Below are 14,219 nucleotides of genomic sequence, written 5' to 3'. Positions count from 1 at the left end.
CTTGTAACCTTGGTGCTTGGGCCTGTTTTACTAGCAGCTTTTAAATATACAGCGTTCCGTGTGACTTGAGGCAACCGTAAGTGGAAGGATTGTCTGGAAACGCTGCAGATTTCTTTCAAGTATGTGCCGTGGATCTTGGTGACAGCATGTACTGAGTGAAGTTTAAACATACATGTAATCAAATCATACAAAGTCATTTTTCAAAAGAAGCTGCAATACATATAAATAAGGCATGGCCTGTACACGATACATCTTGACTAACTGCCTGACAGGTAACATGAAATTAAAGCATTACAGCTTTTCTGTGATTTTCGTAAGGCTTCTGCTGCCCAATGTGCAGTGTTACGAGATTTTTTTTGTGTTTGTTGTAATTTTTTTGTTGTGACAGAAAAATAATCCTGTGCATTTCCCATCTCTGGAACACTCCCACCCAGTGAGACAGGTGTAGCAAGGACAAAACGCTGGTCAAAGCCCTCAGGTAGCTTGCTTTGGGGACTAAAACATGTTATAAAAAGGACTGCTAACAAGTGTAATGTTAACACAGGTACCTTGCCAGCTGATGGCTTAAACACAAGGGTAGAAATACCATTTTCACAGTTAAAACCGTGAGTCTTGACACAGTTGCATGTTCTCTCCTTCCCACTCAGTACAGGACTCCCTGTAGTGGTTCTTCCAGCCCAGAGGATGGGGTAGTGATCCTGAGCAACCACAGCCATAGGCAGAAGTTCTGTGATTTTCTTTTCTTCTAAAGGAGTTAAGTTATGCTTCCTACAGTCAAGGCAGGAACCTTGCACCACTTTCTGCAAGAGCACAGTTTAGTCCTGGTGTCTTGGGTCATTTGGTCCTCTCAGCTCTTGCAGAGAAATAGGTTTGAAAAGGTGTGTACTGAGAGCCAGTGGCACTTCTTGCGGCACTCTATGTATGTTTAAAGAAAACAAGTGCTAACAAACACAAATAGAAGCGTACCATATCCTTCCCAACTTGAACCCCCAACCCTGCATGTTGTTGCACAATGACAGATCGCCAGCAACCAGGGGGAGAACAGGGAGGGAGCAATCGCTGGGAAGATTCACTGTTTGCTCAGGGTAAACAACTCCTCAAACACCAGTTTAGCATCCCTCCTTATTTAAATGGCCTCATTTTGTAGGGGAGGTTTAGACTTCAGAGCAAACTGACCAACAAACACAAGTAACCAAACATAAAGAGACGGAAGGAAAGAAGAGGAAAAGCATTTATAAATGTCACTGTCCAACGTCTTTTCAATTTAAACATAATAAGATTATCTACATATATCTACAAATATCTACAATTATCTACACTGTTTGCAGCTATGATTCTTTGGTTGTCTTCACTTTTTCCCTACTCTGGAACTAACAGGAAAAAAAAAAAAAGCATTTGTATAATCTTTGAAAGAAATAATAAATATAACAACTTCATTAAACGTTTGACCAAAGCTTTGGCACTAATCCGTTTACACATAACAAATCATAACTGAATACTCTGAAATAACAGTGGCAAAGCAACAGAGCACATCAGAGAGCCTTTTCCCACTGACCAATAACAAGCACAAGGCTATTTTACATCAACCTTTCTGAGAACATTAATTATGGTTTAGTCAGACACTAAGAATCTCACAATTCACTGCAAATGTCAAATAAAATACATATTTCTTGCACAAGTCTTTTTCATGGATCCAGATATATTTTTTATAACAGGAAAAAAAATACACATAAAATATTCATGTTATCCTGCACCCCTTCTTAAATCCTTCCAAAAAGTTTTGGAAGCCCAATGCCCACTGTGAGACAGAATAAATGTTGCTATTAACACTGCCACCTGCACAAAGGGATTATATTTTAAAAGATATCAAACAGTTGCGGAGTTTATTGTTAAAATGCACAAATATGGACGAATGGAGGACTCAGAAGAAAAATATCCCCTCTTCTTTTCATAGAATCACGTGGAAGAATTGGGAGAGTGTTCATAATACTGTATACCAACACAGCTGAGGAGCTGTTCTATACCTTCTCTGAACACAACATGTCTGACATTCGATGAGCAGTTGATAAAAAAACACCAGCCAACTGTTCAAAACGCATCACTGGAGTAAACCGTGATGAACAGGTCCATCTTTCCAACATGTAAGGAAAGACTGCTGAAGGAGATAGTTTAAAAAAAAAAAAAAAAAAAGTACTTACCAACTTTAAGAGGAAATGCAGCAAGCAGGTAGGTGCAGAATAGGTGCTTTGGGACTACTGCAGTTTGGGTGAACCAAATACAAGGGGGAAAAGCTGCCCATTTCCTCTAAAAGGCACCTCTCAGTGGGAGAGCACCAGGAGCTCAGTGCAGGATGTAGGAAGGCAGTGTCGTGAGGCTGCCTCGGGAAGCAGCCAGACCACAACCTATTGCTGCGAACACCCCGCGGGGACGCCCCCCTCACCCCCAGCCTCGTTTTTACACCTTGGTGGGAGAGCGGGGAGCAGCTCGTGGCTGTGCTGGTGGCCGCGGCCTCGCCAGCGCTGCTCGGCCCGCCGGGTGAGGCCCAGCGCTGCCGGGCAGCTCAGCAGCGGGGCGCAGCGCTTACAGTGACGATTCCAAGTGATCCCTTAGGTTAAACTCTGTGTCCTTTCACAGTCTCCTCCGGCAGCCCCCGCGGTGAGCCCGAGGATCCCGGGCCGGCTGCCGGCAGTTGGTGCAGGCGAGGCCCCTTCCCGAGGCCCGCCGCCGCCCCGGCCAGCCTCGCACCGCCCTCGGGGCCGGGGCCTCGGTCCCGGCACCTCGCCGCTCCCCCGGCACCTCAGCCCCGAGCGGGGCGCGGCGGGACAACGCCCGGGGGGCTCCGCTGAGCGCCGGGAGGCGGCGGCCATCCCCTCACAGCCCGGCCCCCTCACGGCGGAGCGGACGCGGCGCCGCCCCGCCATTGGCCTGGCCGCTTGTCAATCACCGAGCCGGCCTATCAGCTCCCGCGCAGGGCGGGCCGACAGCGAAAGGCGGGAAGGAGGCGGCTGAGGGGAGCGGCCGTTTAACGGTCGCGGCACGCGGGGCCGGGGAAGGAGGAGGAGGAGGAGGAGGAGGAAGGCGGCCGGGGGGGGCGGGCGGCGTTACCGGGGCCCGTAGTCGTAGGCGGCGGGGCCGGCGGGCGGCGGGTAGACGTTGGCGGCGCTGACGGGGTGGTGGTGGTGGTGGTGGTGGTGCGGGTGGTGCGGGTGCGGGTAGCCGTGGCCGCGGATGGCGGGCAGCGGGTAGGGCGCGGGCCGGCTCTTGGCCCCCAGGTAGTGCTCGTAGGCGGCGGGCGGGTACTTGTAGGGGTGCTGCTGCAGCGCCTCGCCGGCCTCCAGCCGCACCTCGTGCTGGGGGGGGCTGGGCCGCCCGCCGCCGCCCCCCAGGGGCACCAGGCCGCCGCCGCCTCCTCCTGCTGCTGCCGCTCCTCCGCCGGGCAGCGCCGGGCTCAGCACCCGCGCCAGGAGCTGCTGGTGCGCGGCCTCGGCGTGCAGTGGGGCCCCGGCGGCCGCCTCCCGCTCGTAGTCGCGGCGGGCGTCGGCTGCGTCTGCGGGGGGCAGGCGGGGAGAGGAGAGGAGAGGAGAGGGTGAGCTGGGAGATGGGAGCGGGGAGAGCCCCCCCCGGCCCCCGCAGGGTGGGACGGGACCTCCCGGCCGCCACAAAGGGAGCTGCCGCGACACGCCTGGCATCGCCGCGGTTGTGCAACGCTGAATAAATAGAGGCGGCCCGCGGTGGCTGCGGGAGAGGGGCCTTGGGTGTGTGTGTGTGTGATGGGGGGGGCGGTGGGCAGGGGGAGCTGGGTGACCCGACGGCAGCTCCCCGACGCGCTGCTGGCGTGTGCCAAGAGGGCACGGGCACCGTGAGGAGCAGAGCTGGCAGCCCGGGAACCCCAGGTGGGACTCACTAAATAAATAAAAAGCTGTTGTTCTCTAAAGCAGCAAAGCTGTTGAAGCACGACAGCTTTACACCTAAGAAAGGGGAGTTAGGGTAAAAAGGTGGCTGGCTTTGTCTAAAAAATATGTGGTAGTGCAACGCTCAGGAGCAAGGGCAGCTGCACACCAGCACGGCGAGCGAGGCTGGCCCCGAGGACATGTGTTGGCCCGGCCCCGGAGGGTGCTCACCTTTCTCTGTGCCGTTCTGGTGCGCAGGGGAGGACACTGGGTTCCGCGATCTGGCAAAAGCACTCATGAGAGGAAGGGCCCCCGGCCTGTGATTCCTGGGCCTAGAAGAAGGAGGGGAGAAGTAATACGGAGGCAGTGGTCCTGCCAAGTGAATACCTACAGCCTTGCTGCCAGCAAACAGAGCTGACCCAGCGGCACCCAAACACCATGAAAAGTGTTGTGCAAAGGTGCACTGGGCAGGTGCACGCTACGCTCGGTGAGAAGGGGGCTAGCAGTAATCAAAGACACAGCCTTACCAGTCCTCAGGGTCGCAGTCTCTGAATCCCTTGGCAAAAGGGTTGCTGGCGATCTTCAGCTGCGTGATCTGTAAGGAGAAGGTGGGAAATGTCTCAAAGTGGAACACGGGGCAACTATGTTAGCGAGCGTGTCTCTGAGCAGCTCCGGGAGCCAGCGGTGCCCGGTTTAATGGAGCCGGGCGCTCCCTGCCACGGCACAACCATGTGCATTCCCCATTAGAAAACGCGGGACAGGACGCCACCTAATACGAGTTCAAGGCAAAGGGAGAGGCGGCTGCAAAAGCTGTGTAAATGCACTTGTAAGAGAATGCCACATTATATGGGTCACCACCGGAGCAGCTAAGACAAATCACTGGATAAATCATACTTATGTATTTATTTAATTCGCCGGGGAGAAGGCAGGACATTTTCTATATTTAAGCAAATCCATGGATAAAGTATGTGATTGTGAGTTTCCGGAATGGGTTGAAAAACAAACTTTAAGCCCCTCCGTGACAGTTCCAGCCTTAGAGGTCAAACTGATAGAAAGCAGGAGAGAAAGAGCAGCTGTCCGGAGCCATCAGGCAAATGCCAGCCGGGGAGGGACTCCGGAGCCCCTTAAAGGCACAGCCTTGCTCCGGCCCGGCCGCAGCATCCCGCAGGGGCCCCGGCATGCCCGGAGTGGTGGTGCAGCGAGGCACGGCCCCGGCTGCTTGGGGACAGCCCTGGGGACAGTCCCTGTGGCATCAGCGCAGAGCTGGGTCAGCGCTGAAAAGCCTCTGCTCACAAACTGTGGTTGTGATCACGGCTGGGATTCCTGCTCCTTAGGCTGCGATTTAGAGGAGCAATTGGATTAAGCGCTGCCCAAAAATCTGCATCAGTTTGGGGGACGGGTTGGTTCGGTTTTAAATATATTGTTTTCTGAGCGGGAACAGACCGAGCCCGGAGAAGCAAAATCACAGATTTAGCCAAACAAATAGTGACATCCCGCAGCGGGGAGCCTCCAGTTTCCCATCGAGCCCGAGCCCGGTTCTCGGGTTTACAGCCGCAGGGAGCTGCCCCCGGGCCAGGGAACACAGCAAGGGGGCCAGCGCTGCCTCGGGGCGCAGCTCCTGCCCGGCTCCCGGCACTGCCCCGGCCCTAAGCGCCCCTGCCTGCGCTTCTGGGGCTCCCCCCCAGCGCCCCGGTCCCGCTGCCGCCTCACCCGGTGGTTCTGGTAGGCGGTCACGGCGGTGAAGCGCGTCTCCTCAAAGACGAAGGTTTTGAAGTTCTCCTCCGCGTATTTCTCGCTGTCTTTCCGGGGGTCCACGTAGACCACGTGAAAACGCGGCTGGTATCTGTGCATGGAGTTCAAAATGATCTGAATGATAAAACGAGCAAGGAGACAATAACTGATCCAGGCGGAGCTTTGAGAGAGGAGAGCGCAGCCCCCGGTCCCCCCTGCCCGGGGCAGGGCGCTGAGCCCCGCGGGGACACCGGGGTGCGGGCAGCGGCCCCCCGGGAACCAGGGCGCGGGGAGCCCCCGGGGCTCGTCGCCTCCCCTCGGGAACACTTACATGCCCGTTGTCGTCCAGCAAGTTGTTGGTCAGTTTGAGCTTATCGAAGGAAACGATCTGCTTCATCCACTGCGCCCCTTTGGCCGGGGAGTCCGGGTGGTAGTGCACCCTGCCGGGGGTGGCGGGGTCGGCTTTGCCGGCCACCAGCCAGGAGGAGCTGTGGAAGGCGTACCTGCCAGCAAGGGGGGCACCGTCAGCCACGGCCCGTGGTGCTCCCGGACACCCCCCCCGGGCTGCAGCGCTTGGGGACCCCCGAGGAGCCCGGCCTGGGGGTAGCCCCTGGTCCCGGGAAGGAGAGGAAGAGGCTCCCGACAGCCGGTCAGGTTGCGGGGAGAGAAATCGCGTTTGACGGGGATGGAGTTGGCGGGAGAGAAATCTGCGGGACGCAGGAAATTTATAGCTACCTGTACAGACTGGGGAGAGAAGCCACAAAAGCTCCCCCTTCCTCTAAAAAAAAGTGAAAGGGAGCTCTCTATACAGTAATGTTCTGGCTCTAAGCGAAGAGTGGAAATTTATGTGCAGATTAATAGCAGGTCCAGAGTTTAGCAGCCTTGTTTCATTCTTTCAAAGTCCGTATTCAACAGTAACATTTAAAACAGAGAAACCAATCTTCTATACACGTGTTTACTTTAAAAGCCAGTGTTTGCACAGCGGGAATTAGACACCATTGGACTCGAGCAGAAACATTACTTTTTAAAGATATACTCAATTGGATGTTATATATCCCACTTCCCTTGACAAGCAAACATTTCTAGGACGCCCTGAGAATTTGGATATCTGTCTAAATATTTATATATCGGACCTGCGATTCCTACGCGCGCTGCCTGCTCGGCGTCCTGATCTGAAGCTAAATACATAATGCGCCTTTCACTGTCTTAAAATTAAAGGGGTTGCAAATCAGACCGCATCTCTGCCTTGCGACTCGCCCGTTTCCGAGGCCTTCCTATGCTGCTGCTGGAAACAAGGGGAGGGTTTTGTGGCTTGGACAGCCGGTGCCTTCCCTGCGAACAAAACCCGCTCTCTTCACCCCAGCGCCCGGCAAGCGAGCTCCTCAGCCGGCACAAGCAGCCCCTGGGGGGATTTTTGCGTGGGGCAGTGGCGGAGCAGCGGGGTGGGGAGGCTGTCCTGGGCAGGACAGCACTGAGCCCCGCGCTTTTGGCTGCCCTGCTTGCGTCTGGGTGCTGCAGTCGCTGTGCACAAGCCCAGGAGGTCAGGGGGGGTCCCCAACCCAAAACTTGTCCCGGCAGGCAGGAGCGGGGTACTTGCCGGTATCGCTTGTCATCCACAGGGACAAAATCCATGAGGAGCATGTAGTCAGCCATGGGGTCCATGCCGAATATCTTCACCTGGAAGGTGGGGAACATGCGCCTGCCGCAGAGCAGAGAGAAGGGAGAGCTGAGCTGAGCCGAGCTGAGGGGCCACAGGGAGCCCCGAGGGGGCACACGAGGGTGCTGGGGCCGGCTGCGGAAGCCCCACGGGTGGGGAGAGGAGGGCAGGGGCATAATTCCTCACTCTGGATTTTCCCCTTTTTCCCGCTGATCTGAACTGAGGCTGATGAGAGGCATTGCCCCTACCCTGGACCCACACCTGAGCCAGGTTAGGGCCCTGGGCTGGCACAGCCGGGCCCTTCTGCGGGCGACCCCAGGGAACCAAATTCCCGTTTCTACCCCTCCAAAATTGGCGCAGTTTTAAAGCTGCAGCCACAAGAGAAGCGCAGCCCCTGCACACAGAACAAAACCTCCCCCAGCCCGGAGGGGCAAACGAAGCCCCCAGGCTGGTAGGAACTGGAGGGCAACCGGCATCTCCCAGCGAGCCCCCTCCCGGTCCCCGCAGCTCTGCAGCAGGAGCGGGGCGAGAAGGAGCCGGGCGCTGGGCAGGGCGGCCCCGGGGCTGTCCCCGCGCTGCTCCGCGCAGCCCCCGGGGAGGTGGCCGGGCTGGGGCCGCGGGTGCCGGGCTCGGGGAGGGCACGGCTCCCCCGAGGGGCTGCGGTGGGAGTGGGGCCAGGGGCCGGGCTGGGCGCACGGCTCCCCACCGGGACCCGCCGAAGATGCGCCCGAGCGCCGGCGCTGGCTGCGGCTTCCGTTTGGTTCCGTGAGGATTTCCCCGAGTAGGAAACAAAGCGAGCAGCGGCGGGCGGCATTTCGGGAAGGGGGGCTGCAGCCGTTGAAAAACCAAACTGAAGCCGCCGCCCGCAAAAGCAATCCGGTCACCAGCGGGTACCAGCAGGCCCCCCCGGCTCTGTCTCGGGGCGCACGGCCGGGCTGCTGCGCACCTCCCCGGGACCGTTTTGGTTGCGTACTGCTCCCTGCCGCCGAGGAGAGGCTGCCTGCCCCTGCCTTCCTCTGCCTTTCCCCGCGGCCGTGGCATCCCCGGCCCGGCCCCGCCAGCAGCAGCGGGGACGGGGAGCGGGGTCTCCTTCTCAGTAACGCCTTAGTAAAGTCTGGAGGACGTTTCCAATAGCTTCCTCTGTTATTATTATTTTTAAAGGTGTAAAAGCCCCCATTAGCTCCAGTTCCGGTGTTTCTTGTTTTAAAACGAAGTTTTAAAACAAACAACCCGAGTTGATAAGACCCACCTAGACAAACAGCAGGGCCGGCCCAGAGGCGCTGGGAGAGAACAGGCTTCGCAGCGCCTTCCCCAAGCCTTTTCCTGCCGTTTTTACCCCATTTTCTCCTGTTTTTATCCGCCTGCCTGGAGATTTGTCGATATCATAAAATAAACGAAGAAGAAGGGGGAAGAAAACCCGCGATTCAAATCGACTTCGCTCCTTCAGGGGCCCTTTCGGAGTCGGCTACGGGCGACCCTCCCGCTGCCTCGGGAGAGCGAAGAAAGGCAGAGCGAAGGGCTCCTGTTTGCAGAGAGCGTCCGCCCGGAGCCTGGCCGACCTTTTCCGCTGAGGAAGGCAGCGCCGAGCCCGGCGGCAGCGAGCGGCACGGCCCGGCGCCGGGCGGCCACCGGCTGCGGGAAATGCCGCCCGGGGTCCCGCAGCCGCGGCCGGCCCCTCGGCGGCTGCTCCTCCGGCGGGCGCCGCGGTGGTTTGTTTAGTTTGTTTAGTTAGAGGAAATCGCTGCATTTTTTAAAAAAATACGCAAATATTTGCCTATAAATATATTTAAGTTTTGGCACCCCCAGGACCCTCCCCATCGGCGGAGGGGACGCGCGGCCGCTGTGGCTGGGCCGTTCCCGAGCGGCCCCGGCCGCTGCAGCCGTTCCCGGGGCTCACGGAGAGCAGCCACCGGGGCGTTCGTTGGTTTGGTTGCTTTGCTTTGCTTTCCTCCCCCCAGACGGGATCGCTTTAAATCACGGGAACGACGAGCTCGCCCCCCAGGAGGCAGCGTCTGCCCGCAGCCCTCCGCAGCTCTCCGCTTGCGGCCCCGGCGATCGCAATTAACCGCAGTAATTAGCACAATTACCGTTCTTCACCCCCCCACGCGCTCTGCTCCCTTCCAGCGCGGCCCCATCCTGTGCAGCCCGGCCGGGAGCGAGCTCCCGGTCCCGGTGCCGGGGCGCAGCGGAGCCGCCGTGGCCGCGCAGGGCCGAGCCGGGCCGGGCCGGGCTGTGCCGCGCTCCTTCCCCGCTCCTCGGGAAGTGCGGTCGGCCTGGAGGGCGCTTTGAGGTTTAAAACCGCCTGAGCCGGGGGCTGTTTGCAGTCCCCGCCGAAAGGAAAAGTTGTGCCCGTGCTCAGCATTTATCCAGTTACAGGTACTGCGCGGGTGCGGGTCGGGTGTTGTTTTTTTTTCTTCCTCCCGTTCTGCTGCTGCCCGCCCCGGGCAGGTCCGTGTGCTCCGGGGACGGGGCCGCCTTTAAATCCCCGGCGGGACAACCGAGAGCCGGCGCCCGGCGCCCTCCCGGCGGCGGCGAAACCCCGCGGCGGAGCCTCCACGGCCCGGCCCGGCCCGGCTCGGCCCTGCCCGCCGCCCGCCGCCCCTTCCCCGCAGCACCGGAGGCCTTGGGGCCGCGGGAGCTCGCCAATTTCTCCCCGGGTAAGAGGCCGAAGGTCAACCGACGGCAACCCCGCGGCCGCCCGGGGCTCCGCACTGACCTGCCGGCCTTGGTGACGATCATCTCGGTGCCCAGCTGGTTGAACTCGTCCCACAGCGCCTTCATCTCCAGCTGGACGCTGACGTTGGCCACCTTCGGGTTCTTCTTCACCGGCGCCTTGGCCGCGGCGGCCGCCCCCGCGGAGCAGCCCGAGACGGCGGCGGGTCCCGCGGCGGCTCCCCCGGCGCCCTCGGGCGGTTCGGGGCCGGGGGGCGGCGGGTTGGGGCCGGCCGCCGCCGCCCCGCCGAAGGGGTAGCCGTGCTGGGGCTGGGGCGGCGGGTGCGGGTGCTGCTGAGCCGTGCAGGGCTCGTAGTGCGGCGGCTCATGCTGTCCGTACGGGTCCCCCGGGGAGGGGGAGAGGTGGTACCCCCCGGAGGCGTTCAGGCTGCTCAGGCTGTTGGCCGTGAAAGCTGCAACATCGCAAAAATGGGACAGCTGGGTGAGCCAGGGGCTGGAGATAGCTGAAATCATTCCAAAAAACAGGCAGGCGGTCAGGGCTCCGCTCCGGCAACCGCTTTCCCCCCAGCTCCGCGCCGCTCCGCGGGGTGCCCTCCGCCTCCGCCGCTGCCCCGCGCCCGGCCCAGCGGGGCGCCTCCCCCTTCCCGCTTCGCCTGGCCCCGGCCCCGCTCCCCCCGGGGCAGGCGGGGAGCTCGCTGCTCCCGCTGCCTGCCTGCCTGCCTCGGCGCTTTTTCCCCCCCCTTTTTTTTTTTTTTATTTTTTTTTTTCTCTGCAAACCCGAGAGATCTGCCAAGAGCCGCGGCGGTGCATTGCCGGTGTTATCTCTGCAGAAGGCCTCCCTCGCCGCACGCGAAATGGGACAAAGCAAATTCCCCTTCCCCCCCTCCCCCAAATTCTTTTTTTTTTTTTAAAAAAAAAAAAAAAGGAGGAGGGGAAAAAATTAAAAAAAAAAAAAAAAAGAACGAAACCGGTTCTTATTTCCGTGTAGTGCCGGTGCTGCAGGTAAAGTCCCTCGCTCTGGAGCCGCGGGGCCTTGGCTGCCAGAGGCAGGAGGAGCGGGGTTGGCAAATCCCCCCCCGTGTGGGCATCCCCGAGCGAGAGCAGGGGGCGGCCGGGGCCCAGCGCAAGGCTCCGGGCTCGGTCCAGGGCCCCCGGCACGGCCCCGGAGCGCAGCCCCCGGCCGCCGGCCCGAGCGGGCCCCGCGGCGCAGCACAGGGCCGCCCCGGGGACGGGCGCGCTCCTCCGGGTCCCCTCCGAGGCCCCGAGGCTGCTCCAGGCCCCGCGGTCTCTGGGATCTCCTCCGGCGGAGCCCCCGGGCCGGGCAGGGGCCGCGGAGCCGGCGGGAGCCGAGCCCAGGCCCGCCGCAGCCCGGGGCACGGCCGGTGCCGTCGGGGATGCTCCGCGGGCAGAGCCTCGGCCCCGTCCCGGCCGAGCCGGGGGTGGGGGGCACCGCTGCGAGCCCCCGGCAGCGGCCCCGCGGGGGCAGGCCGGGCTCCCGGCCCCTCCGTCAGGCCGGGGGGCGTTCAGAGCGTCGGCCGGGCGGCGGGCGGGGGGTCGCGGCTCCCCGCAGGGCGCTCACCTTCCATGTCCCTGGTGACGGTGCTGAAGTGCATCTTCGGCGGGCGGCTGGCGGGGCCGGCGGGCGCGCTGCGGCCACCGCGGCGCTCCTCCAGCGCTCCCTTCCCTGCTCGCTCGGCGGCGGCGGCGACTGAAATCAGAGAGGCGATACTGAAAGCATTTGCCTTGGGAGACAGAGGGCTGTTTTCGTCCATAGGGGAGACACCAATGCAGGAGCGGCAGCCGCGGCAGCCTCCCACCACGAGCCCCCCCCTCCCGCCCCTCACTCCCCTCCTTTCTAGCGCACCATCCAGGGAGGTGCGAGCGGGACCCCCCCTCCTTCCACACAGGGGGGAGGGGAGCTAAAAAAAATAACACAACAAAAAACGCACACAAACAAAAAAAAAAGAAAAAAAAAAAAAGAAAACAACCCAAAGCCTCTGCCCCCCCCTCGGGAAAGGCGTTGAGGAGCAAAAATCTGCCCCGGGGCCCTGTGCGGACAGCGCCGAGCGCTGCAGCGCCCGGACCGAGCCCTGCTGGGGACAGGGGATTGGGGCGGGGGGGGGGGGGAGACAAATAAATAACGCCCCGAATTCCTTCCCCGGGGTCTCAGTTTCTCTCCCCCACAACTTCTCTCTGTGCAGTTTATTAATTTCTCTCCTCTCTTCCCTTCCCCCAGCCGCCACCTCCTGCTCCTGCCCCCCCGTGCCCCCCCGCACGCAGGGACAGTGGCTCCCTTGGAGGCGCTTTTCCCCCGTTCAGCGGCTGGGAGGCGTCACATGGAAGCCGGGGGTGTTTGCCTGCAGAAGCGGCGGCGGCGGCGGCGAAAGCGAAGTGAAACTCCTGCCGAGACGGTGTCAAAGGGCTGGGGAGGCCCTTCCCCGCCTCCCGGGCACGGCGAGCGGCCGCCGGGGAGGGCCGGGATGTGCCGCGGGGCGGGCGGAGGGGCCGCCGGTGTCAATCACGGCGCCGGGAGCCGGCCGACGGGAAGGGAAGGGAAGGGAAGGGAAGAGCCGAGCCGGGCCGAGCCGAGCCCGGCGTCACGCTGCGGATGTCCGGGAACCAGAAGGGGATTGCTCCCTTCCTCCGGCACCCAGCCGCCGCGGGGCTCCGGGCTGCCCCGGCCCGGCCCGGGGCTCGGTGGCCGCGGGGGCTGCCCGTCGGGGCGCGCTGCGGGAGCGGTGCCGCCGGTAGCCCCGGCCGTGCGGGCTGGGAGCCCTGGGAAGCCAAGCCCCGGGCCACCAGAGCCCCGAGTCGCACGCAGGCGTTGGAGCGTTCCCTTCGCCCATAAAAAAGAATACTAATACCAAAATACATTTCAAAAGCGCAGAAAACGGAAAGCAAGCGGCGGGGCACAAGGCGAGCCCTTGCGCGGCCCGGCGTGAGAGCCCGCGGTGGCGGCAGCACCTGCCTGGCTCGGGGGCCGCCGTCCCCGGTCCCCGGCGTTGTCCCGGCGAGGCGCTCGCTACTCACCGCCCGGCACCGGCCCCTCGGAGCGCCGCCGCGTCCCCCGGGCCCGTCCTCCGCATCGGCGCGGGGCCAGGCGGCTCACCCGCCCCGCCGGGCCCGGCCCCGGGCCCCTGTCCCCGGCCCGGCCCCGGTGCCGGTGCCGGTGGCTCCGTCGGGCGGCCGCGGCGAAGTCCCGGGGGAGCTGCCCCCGACGGGGCGGGCGGAGCCGTGGGGCGCGCCGGTGGCTACCGCCGCACCGGGGCTTGCATAACCCGAGCGGTGCGCCGAGAGCCCGAGTGAGCAAGCGGGTTATATATAGCTGCCCTGTCTGTAGCCTGCGGGGCTTGATTCTTCTGTTGAAATATTATCTTTGGATGCGGTAAAAATATTTGCAGAGAAAAATCTAGACTACTCGTACATATTTGAGCATATGTTCCTGCAGCTGAACGCACAAGGGCACAACGGGACGCGGGCGGGGGTTGTTTCCGTGCCGCTGCGGTTCCCGGCCGGGGCATTTTCGGTGCCGGGAGCAGGGGCAAAGGGGGTCTCGGTGCGGCCCCGCGCTGCTGCCTGGCTGCGAGCAACGCAGGAGGGGAACGGATTTCGTTAGGAGCCCACGAAGCAAAGCTCCCGGGGTGCGGGGGGAAACGAAGGAGCCGCGAACGCGAGCGGCAAAGCGGTCCCGGGAGGTGCCCGGCCCTGGGGCAGCCTCTCCCGCGGGAGGAAAAAATACCTGGGAATTAAGAAAAGTCCCGAACCCAGCGCCCCAACAGAGGAGGGAGCTGAGGGGTTGCTGTCCGTGCTTTGCTTGCCCCGACTTTCTCCCTTTCTCTCGGCTCTTTCCCTTTCCCCTTCCTGCTTCGTGGCTGCAGCCGCAGCGGGAAGCGGCGCCCCGTCGGGCACAGCCCGGGTGCGGAGCCCTCGGCCTGGCCCCCCGCGGGGGACTGCACAGGACCCCCCGGGATCAGGGGACCCCCCGGGATCAAGAGACCCTCTGCGAGCTGGGGATCCCCCGGGAACAGCCTCCAGCCGTGCCACGGGGCCGCCCGCCCCCCCCCAGCCCCCAAATCGCTGCTGCCCTGGGGGTCGTGGAAGCCCCGCGGCCCCGCTCCCAGCCCCGGGCCGGCCTCCCCGTGCTCCCACCAGGACCCTAAAGCCCCCGGCCACGTTTCCCGGCCGTCTCCCCAGCCCCCGGGCGCTTGTCCCGCTCCCCGGCCGCTCTGCTTCGCCGGAGCGCTGCGAAGCGAATCCAGCCTCGACGC

The 14,219-nt window shown here is 62.0% G+C and overlaps 1 protein-coding gene across 3 annotated transcripts; it reads right to left on the bottom strand.

Annotated features, from left to right (window-relative positions):
- Nucleotides 1–1,213: 1,213 nt before the first annotated feature.
- TBX1 (T-box transcription factor 1) lies at nt 1,214–13,102 on the bottom strand. 3 transcript variants are annotated; one of them, XM_082773782.1, is made up of 8 exons: nt 12,982–13,102; nt 11,531–11,659; nt 7,219–7,320; nt 5,953–6,124; nt 5,601–5,756; nt 4,418–4,485; nt 4,122–4,222; nt 1,214–3,547 (listed from the first exon to the last, which is right to left on the bottom strand). In XM_082773782.1, the coding sequence occupies exons 1-8, from the start codon at nt 13,035–13,037 to the stop codon at nt 3,102–3,104; spliced, it is 1,230 nt and encodes a 409-aa protein (XP_082629908.1). In that variant the 5' UTR covers nt 13,038–13,102; the 3' UTR covers nt 1,214–3,101. The 3 variants fall into 3 exon arrangements, with proteins under 3 accessions (XP_082629908.1, XP_082629906.1, XP_082629907.1); XM_082773780.1 differs by lacking the exon at nt 12,982–13,102 and adding an exon at nt 9,995–10,403 and having other exon boundaries at nt 11,531–11,660; XM_082773781.1 differs by lacking the exons at nt 11,531–11,659; nt 12,982–13,102 and adding an exon at nt 9,995–10,549.
- Between the last annotated feature and the right edge of the window lie 1,117 nt (nt 13,103–14,219).

The sequence above is a fragment of the Aythya marila genome (genome assembly GCF_965140915.1).
Source record: "Aythya marila genome assembly, chromosome: 17".
Classification (NCBI taxonomy): Eukaryota; Metazoa; Chordata; class Aves; order Anseriformes; family Anatidae; genus Aythya; species Aythya marila.
Note: the sequence above shows the minus strand (reverse complement) of the source record. Positions and strands in the feature narration are given on the sequence as shown.